This window comes from Tachyglossus aculeatus, chromosome 22 (assembly GCF_015852505.1).
Source record: "Tachyglossus aculeatus isolate mTacAcu1 chromosome 22, mTacAcu1.pri, whole genome shotgun sequence".
Lineage (NCBI taxonomy): Eukaryota > Metazoa > Chordata > Mammalia > Monotremata > Tachyglossidae > Tachyglossus > Tachyglossus aculeatus.
In genome coordinates this window covers 33,662,227-33,671,407 of record NC_052087.1, presented here as the reverse complement: position 1 = coordinate 33,671,407, position 9,181 = coordinate 33,662,227, and the positions used below count along the sequence as shown (strand labels likewise).

General features: G+C 48.1%; 1 protein-coding gene across 1 annotated transcript; it reads left to right on the top strand.

Moving 5' to 3' along the window:
• The first annotated feature begins 1,072 nt into the window (after positions 1–1,072).
• On the top strand, positions 1,073–8,212 carry LOC119944094 (olfactory receptor 10Q1-like). Its single transcript, XM_038765314.1, has 2 exons — positions 1,073–1,229; positions 7,242–8,212. The coding sequence occupies exons 1-2, from the start codon at positions 1,073–1,075 to the stop codon at positions 8,210–8,212; spliced, it is 1,128 nt and encodes a 375-aa protein (XP_038621242.1).
• Positions 8,213–9,181: the final 969 nt, after the last annotated feature.

Genomic DNA, 9,181 nt, shown 5'->3' with positions numbered 1-9,181 from the left:
TCAAGCAGAGGCCTACCTGTTCCGTTCCTACCTTGGGCAGTGGCTAGCGAGTGGAAGGCGATCTGCTACAAGTCAAACCTCACCTGTGCTGGGCAGCAGTGGCTTGGGAGAGAGTCGAGGGCAGAGAATCTTATTCATTCATTCTTTCAATAGTATTTATTGAACGCTTACTGTGTGCAGAACACTGTACTAAGCGCTTGGAAACTACAATTCAGCAATTAAGAGAGACAATCCCTGCCTGGGTGGGCTTACAGTCTAGAAGGGGGAAGACAGACATAAAGCAAGTAAAGAGGCATCAATATAAATAAATAAAATTATAGATATGTACACATCAAAACAAGTATACAGGCATCATCAATCATCATCAATCGTATTTATTGAGCGCTTACTGTGTGCAGAGCACTGTACTAAGCGCTTGGGAAGTACAAATTGGCAACATATAGAGAAAGTCCCTACCCAACAGTGGGCTCACAGTCTAAAAGGGGGAGACGGGGGAGGCATCAATATAAAGAAATACAATTATACATATATACATAAATGCATAAGTGCTGTGTGGTAGGGAGAGGGGGGAAGAGCAAAGGGAGTGAGTTGAGGTGATGCGGACGGGACGGGGAGCTGAGGAAAAGGGGGGCTTAGTCTGGGAAGGCCTCTTGGAGAAGGTGAGCCTTCAGTAGGGCTTTGAAGGGGGAAGAGTGATCTTTTGGCAGATTTGAGGAGGGAGAGCATTCCGGGACAGAGGCAGGACGTGGGCCAGGGGTCAGTGGTGGGACAGGTGAGATCGAGGCACGGTGAGAAGGTTAGCGCCAGAGGAGCAGAGTGTGCGAGCTGGGCATGTGCCAAGCACTGAACAAAGCGCTGGGAACTAGATCTAGCTGAGCACCTGTCTTGCAGCAGGGCTGAGCTGCTTGAATCACCTTTATTTCCAGAATTGGAAACCTTCCTCCTTTCTGGAGAAGACTGGGATGCCAAGCCGGGAGCACTGGGTTTAGGCCAGATGCCACTTGTCCAGTTTCTGGCCTGCTAGGCGGTCCCTCGGTGGGGGAAGGAGATCCCGGCCCGAGGAGGCCCCCAGATGTGGGGAGACCCTGAGAATGCAGCAGAAGCATCTCCGTGCGCTGGTTTGGAAGACGAGGTTGTACAGAGGCGAATCCGCTGGATTTCCGGGGACACGGGGGCCGGTGGCTCGGTCACCTTGGTCAGCTTCCTCACTTTCTGCAGCACCTCTATGGGTGCTGCAGAACTTGTCTGCTGGGTGACCTTGGGCAAATCACTTCACTTCTCTGGGCCTCAGTTCCCTCATCTGTAAAATGGGGATTGAGACTTTGAGCTCCATTTGGGACAGGGACAGTGTCCTACTCGATTTACTTGGGTCTATCTCAGCGCTTAGTACAGTGCCTGGCACACAGTAAGTGCTTAAAGGATACCATAATTATTATACTTAAAGCTGGACAATGGGGTAGGTGGTGAGGAAGAGTGGGTGAGGTGCTCGTGGGTTGCTCCTATGAATTACCGAGACCCGTCCGGACACAAGCTGTAGCCCAAAGAGGTGATCAGCAGGTATTCAGCTCTCCCTCTCCCCGTTCTGATTCATTCAGAGTCAGAACCAAATCTGGCCATCCTTGTCACTGAGGCTCATCTAGAACAGGGCAAAGATCCCTGACAGGGCTCTCTCCCGTTAAAGACCCCAACCATTAAGCAGAGCAGAGGAAGAAGCAGTGTGGCCTAGTGGAAAGAGTGTGGATCTGGGAGTTAACGGACCTGGGTCCTAGTCTCAGCTCCACCACTGGTCTGCTGAGTGACCTTGGACAAGTCACTTAATTTTCCTGTGCTTCGGTTACCTCATCTTCAAAATGAGGATTAAAACTGTGCGCTCCATGTGAGACCTGGATTGGGTCCAACCTGATTAGCTTGCAGCTTGTATAATAATAATAATGATGGCATTTGTTAAGTGCTTACTATGTACAAAGCACTGTTCTAAGCGCTGGGGAGGTTACAAGGTGATCAGGTTGTCCCACGGGAGGCTCACAATCTTAATCCCCATTTTCCAGGTGAGGTCACTGAGGCACAGAGAAGTGAAGTGACTTGCCCAAAGTCACACAGCTGACAATTGGCGGAGCCGGGATTCGAACCCGAACTCTGACTCCAAAGCCCGGGCTCATTCCACTCAGCCACTTTGCTTCCCCCAGTATCTACCCCAGTATCTACCCCAGTGCTTAGTACAGTGCCTGGCTCATAGAAAGCATTTAACACACACCATTAAAAAAAAAAGGAAAGTAACTAAAGCCCAGAGAAGCAAAAAATGATACTCAGGATTGCTGTGGAATTTATTTTCTCCACAGAGAATCCAGGGGCAGAGGATCCACACTTGATTTGAAATGAGGTTCTTAGATGCCTTTCATAACCTGAGGGATGATGATGAGGAAGCTGATGGTACTGACAAATACCAAACAAAGTGCTTAACAAAGTGCTATTTGCACTCTACGAAGCGCTGGGGTGGATACAAGCAAATCTAGATGGATGCAGTCCCTGTGTCATGTGAGGCTCACAGTGTCAATCCCCATTTTACAGATGAGGTAACTGAGGCACAGAGAAGTGAAGTGAACAGGGCAGGTGAAGTGGGTTGGTCTCCTAGGGCCATCAGTTGGGAATCTGACAATCTGACTAGAGAAGCAGCGTGGATCAGTGGAAAGAGTACGGGCTTTGGAGTCAGAGGTCATGGGTTCAAATCCCGGCTCTGCCACTTATCAGCTGTGTGACTTTGGGCAAATCACTTCACTTCTCTGAGCCTCAGTTACCTCATCTGTAAAATGGGGATTAAGACTGTGAGTCCCCCGTGGGACAACCTGATCACCTTGTAGCCTCCCCAGCGCTTAGAACAGTGGTTTGCACATAGTAAGCGCTTAATAAATACCATCATTATTATTATTATTAAGTGGGACCCTTAGGCTTGGTCCAGCGAGGGGCATTGCTGCACTAACAAGCCCCCCTTTCTAGCGGCTTAGTGGAAAGAGCTCGGGCTTGGGAGTCAGAGGTCGTGGGTTCTGATCCTGGCTCCGCCACTTATCAGCTGTGTGACTTTGGTCAAGTCACTTAACTTCTCTGTGCCTCAGTTACCTCCTCATGTGTAAAATGGGGATTAAGACTGTGAGCCCCACATGGGACAACATGATTACCTTGTATCTACCCCAGCACTTAGAACAGTGCTTGGCATGTAGTAAGCGCTTAACAAATACCATCATCATCTCCTCCCTATCGGAAGAGATGCTGCCAGCCTAAGCCCAAGTCTCCATCGGAAAGGCCAAATCCAGCAATCAATAGTATTTCTTGAACGCCTACTATGTGCAGAGCATAACATTCAACAGAATTGGTAGACACAATCCCTGCTCTCAAGAAGCTTCCAACTTAATTGGAAAGATAGACCCTGAAATAATTACAGAAAAGTCCGTCTTGGGTGAGGGGTGAACACTGGCATGCTTAGGTGGTGCAGAAGGACAGAAATGATAGTTGGGGGAGAAGTATAAAATGAGAAAACTGATCATGAAAGGTCTCCTGGAGACATGATTTCATAATTCATGATTTCATAATTCATGATTTCATGATTTCCCCCTTTTAGACTGTGAGCCCACTGTTGGGTAGGGACTGTCTCTATATGTTGCCAATTTGTACTTCCCAAGCGCTTAGTATAGTGCTCTGCACATAGTAAGCGCTCAATAAATACGATTGATGATGATGATGATAAGGCCCTTGCGGTGAAGAGAGAACCAGGCAGTCTGTTGGATTCCAAGTGCTTAGTACAGTGCTCGGCACATGGTAAATGCTCAGGAAATACTACTGATGATGATGAGGAGGAGGAGGAGGAAGGGAGTTCCAGGTTTGGGATGGAGAGGGTAAGAGGTTGGTTGCCAGGGTGATAATAATAATAATAATAATGGAATTTGTTAAGGACTTATTATGTAAATAATTAATAATAATGACATTTGTTAAGCGCTTTACTATGTGCAAAGCACTGTTCTAAACACTGGGGAGGATACAAGTTGGTCAGGTTGTCCCATGTGGGGCTCACAATCTTAATCCCCATTTTGCAGATGAGGTAACTGAGGCACAGAGAAGTTAAGTGACTTGCCCAAAGTCACACAGCTGACAAGTGGCGGAGCCGAGATTTGAACCCACAACCTCTGACTCCAAAGTCCATGCTCTTTCCACTGAGCCAGGCTGCTTCTCGTACCAAGCACTGTTCTAAGCACTGGAGTAGATACAAGGTAATCAGGTTGTCCCATGTGGGGTTTACGGTCTTATTTCCTGTTTTACAGATGAGGTAAATGAGGCACAGAGAAGTGAAGTGGCTTGCCCAAGGTCACACAGCAGACAAATGGTGGAGCCGGGATGACAGGGAAACATTGTGATAGGTCAGCCTGAGAGGAATGAAGAGTCCAAGCGTGGCTCAGTGGAAAAGAGCACGGGCTTTGGAGTCAGAAGTCATGGGTTCAAATCCCGGCTCTGCCAATTGTCAGCTGTGTGACTTTGGGCAAGTCACTTAACTTCTCTGTGCCTCAGTTACCTCATCTGTAAAATGGGGATTAAGACTGTGAGCCCCCTGTGGGACAACTTGATCACCTTGTAACCTCCCCAGCACTTAGAACCGTGCTTCGCTCATAGTAAATGCTTAATAAATGCCATCATTGTTGTTGTTGTTGTTGTTGAGAAGAGTTGACTGGCCAGAAACCACTGTGCTCCTGGGGTCTCTAATCTAACAGGATGCTATGAAAATTCAAGCATAGCCAACTACCTTGAAACAATCAATCATCCATGGTAATTATTGAGCACCTAGTGTGTGTAAAGCACTGTACTATGTATTATATATTACAACATATATAATATGCATAATACATATTATATATATTATATATACATATATATAATATATACGTTGAAAGGAGTGTTGAAAGGAGTCTCTTCCTCCCGTAATCACCCAGGTCTATTTTTGAGTCTCCTGTGTGTCATATATATTTTTACAGATTTATTACTCTATTTTACTTGTACATATTTACTATTCTGTTTATTTTGTTAGATTAACAAAATGATGTGATGTGCTTCTAGACTGTGAGTCTGTTGCTGGGTAGGGACCGTCTCTATATGTTGCCGACTTGTACTTCCCAAGCGCTTAGTACAGTGCTCTGCACACAGTAAGCGCTCAATAAATACGATTGAATGAATGAATGAATGAATGTACTAAGCACTTGAGAGAGTACAAGAGAGTTGATAGACAAAATCCCTGCCAACAGCGAGCTAACGGACAAGAGGAGATGGACATTAAAATCATTTACAGAGCGGTACCTAAATAATAATAATAATAACGATGATGGCATTTATTAAGTGTTTACTATGTGCGAAGCACTGTTCTAAGCGCTAAATGCTGTGGCGCTGACTATTGAGTGCTTCAACTCAATAGAAGCAGCGTGGCTCAGTAGGAAAGAGCCCGGGCTTTGGAGTCAGAGGTCATGGGTTCAAATCTTGGCTCCGCCAATTGTCAGCTGTGTGACTTTGGGCAAGTCACTTAACTTCTCTGTGCTTCAGTTATCTCATCTGGAAAATGGGGATTAAATCTGCGAGCCCCACGAGGGACAACCTGATCACCTTGTAACCTCCCCAGCGCTTAGAACAGTGCTGTGCACATAGTAAGCGCTTAATAAATGCCATCATTATTATTATTATTATTATTATTATTATTCAACTGTACAGATCCAAGTGCCTAGGCAATGCAGACTGGAGGGGGGAGTAGGGGAAGTGAGGGCTTAGTCAGGGTTAAAGCGTAGAAGCCACGGTCTTGCCTGGCAAAGAGCTTCCGATCTAATAATAATAATAATAATGTTGGTATTTGTTAAGCGCTTACTATGTGCAAAGCACTGTTCTAAGTGCTGGGGTAGATACAAGGTAATCAGGTTGTCCCACGTGGGGCTCACAGTCTTCAGCCCCATTTTACAGATGAGGGAACTGAGGCCCAGAGAAGTTAAGTGACTCACCCAAAGTCACACAGCTGACAAGTGGCAGAGCCGGGATTCGAACCCACGACCTCTGACTCCAAAGCCCGTGCTCTTTCCACTGAGCCACACTGCTTCTCTGTGGGGAAAGATAGGCAGACATAAAGTGGATACATGCAATGGGAAGAAGAGTGAAAATGCAGATAAGTGGCAAAAAAAAAAAAGGAAATAAAGAAGCATGTAGGGACAGGCCTGCTAAGAGCAGCTGATTGGAGGACATAACCAGGGTGATTCTTCATAGAGCACCTCTTGGAGGAGGAAATATGATTTTAGGAGGGTTTTGAAGATGGAGAGAGTGGTGGTTTGCAAGTTTCAGCAGGCTGCATAAGGCCCTGACTTTGCCCATCGGGGCAGATGATTGCTTCTCCCTTTTGTAAGAATTCAAGTATGGAGACTTCTCACCCTGTCCTGAGGCCCTGTTTTAGGGCTTAGTCTTTCTCACTATCGAGAAATTGGGTCTGAGGCCCAGTTCCATCCTTAGTATTGACAAGAACTTCACTTTCCCTAGCCCATTAATCAGGTGTCCAGCACCGAGAAAACACCGCCATTGGGGAGAATGCCCCCTCTCATCCCCACCCCACCTCCACACCTCGGTGAGCTGGGACAACAGGGCTCTCTCATCCTTGAAGATCAAGGAAGGTAGCCCAGATGGGGAGGTCAGGTCCTGGGGTCTGGATTGGAATTCTAGGACTTCAAAGGGACTTTCAGAGTTCAGTTTCATCCACGCCGTTGCCTCCTGAAAGACTGAACTCCAACAGATGGGCTAGATGTTCATCACCTGCAAGAGGATTCCACCAACTCTGAATAACTGTTCCACCATCTCCCACGACATTCCACAGTTGGTTCTTCCCCTACCAGGAGTTAAATTAAGACTGCCTGGACGTAAACCAGTAACTCCCACTATTTGCCAGTGACGCATCTTGCTCTCCTCTTTTTGTTTCTTAATGATATTTAAGTGCTTTCTAGGTGCCAGGCACTGTACTAAGCTCCGGGGTCCAAGTTACTCAAGCTGGGCACAGTCCCTGTCCCACCTGGGGCTCACTGTCTTAATTCCCCTTTTACAGATGAGGCCCAGAGTAGTGAAGCAACTTGCCCAAGATTGCACAGCAGACAAGCGGTAGGGGCAGGATTAGAACCCAGGTCCTTCTGTCTCCCAGGCCCGGGCTCTATCCACTAGACTGTGCTGCTGCTTCTCTTCTCCAGAAAGTCAGATGTTTTCCAGGCCCTCGCTGTACCTCAACCAATCCGGCCCAACTGAGTTTGTCTTCCGAGTGTTCACCACCTCCCCGGAGATGCAGGCCCTCCTCTTCTCCGTCTTCCTCCTCCTCTATCTGATGATCCTCTGCGGGAACACTGCCATCATCTCCTTGGTTTGGACCCACAGAGCCCTCCACACCCCCATGTACTTCTTCCTGTCCAACCTGTCCTTCCTGGAAATCTGCTACAGCACCGTGGTGGTCCCCCTGACTCTGGCCAACGTCTTTGGGGCCCAAAAGCCCATCTCCCTAGCCGGCTGCGGGACCCAGATGTTCTTCTTTGTGACCTTGGGAAGCACCGACTGCTTCCTGTTGGCCATCATGTCCTACGATCGCTACGTGGCCATATGCCGTCCACTCCACTACTCGCTTCTCATGACCCGGCGGCTGTGCGCCCGCCTGGTGATCGGCTCCCTGGCCCTGGCCCTCTCGCTCTCCCTGCAGCTGACGGCCTTGATCTTTACCCTACCCTTCTGTGGCCACCACCGGGAGATCAGCCACTTCCTATGCGACGTGCCGCCCATCCTGCGCCTGGTCTGCGCCGACACCCGGGCGCTCCAGGCCCTTCTGTATGCGGTGGGCCTCACCGTGCTGACCCTCCCCTTCCTGCTCATCTGCGCCTCGTACGTCCGCATCGCTGCCACCATCTTGCGCATCCGCTCGGCCTCCGGCCGCCGGCGCGCCTTCTCCACCTGCTCCTCCCACCTGACGGTTGTCCTGCTGCAGTACGGCTGCTGCAGCCTGGTCTACTTGCGGCCCCGCTCCAGCGCCTCTGAGGAGGAGGACCGGAGGATCGCCCTGGTCTACACCTTTGCTACGCCCCTCCTCAACCCCCTCATCTACACCCTGAGAAACAAGGATGTCAAGGGGGAGCTAAGAAAAGCCTTGAGACCAAAGCCGAGAGTCACGATGATGTGAAGGCCCGGGGAGGGAGTCACTGATTACTACTACTGATGGCATTTTTGAAGTCTTACTATGTATCAAGCACCGCTGTAAGTGGAAATAAAGAATGGAGGAAGGTCGTCAGTCAGTCATTCAATCGATGTATTTATTATTAATAATAATAATAATGATGCCATTTATTAAGCACTAACTATGTGCAGAGCACTGTTCTAAGCACTGGGGAGGTTACAAGGTGATGAGGTTGTCCCACAGGGGGCTCACAGTCTTAATCCCCATTTTACAGATGAGGAGACTGGGGCACGGAGAAGTTAAGTGACTTGCCCAAAGTCACACAGCTGACGATTGACAGAGCCGGGATTGGAACCCATGACCTCTGACTCCAAAGCCCGTGCTCTTTCCACTGAGCCACGCTGCTTCTCATATTAAGTGCTTACTTGTGCAGAGCACTGTACTAAGCATTTGGGAGAGTATAAATAACAATAAATGGACACATTCTCTGCCCACAATGAGGTTACAGCCTAGTGGAGGAGACAGACACTAATAAAAATAAATGAAATTACAGATATGTACATAAGTGCTGTGGAGCTGGGTTAGGGGGGATGAACGAAGGGAGGAAGTCAAGGCAACGCAGAAGGAAATGGGCCGATCTGGGCACTAGGACCACCTCCATCATCTCACGGCAGGTGAGTGAATTCCCCTTTGTTCTCTTCTGTGCTCAGCAACAATGGTTCTCTCTCATTGACACCCAGGGTATGACCATCGCCCTCTGTTCTAAACTCTAGTTCTAGTTCTGTTCTAGTTGATGGATTTTTCGAATTTGAGGTAGCTTTCAGTTTTTGCTAGCATTCAGTTGAGTGCAGTTTGACTTGGTAGTTTTTTCTTCCACTGATGTTTTGAGTTTGAAGTAGGTTTGGGTTTTAGCTTCCAGCTTAGATTTTTTGAGTCTGTAGCCTGGATTTCTGGAGTTGAGCTTTTAGTATTTTT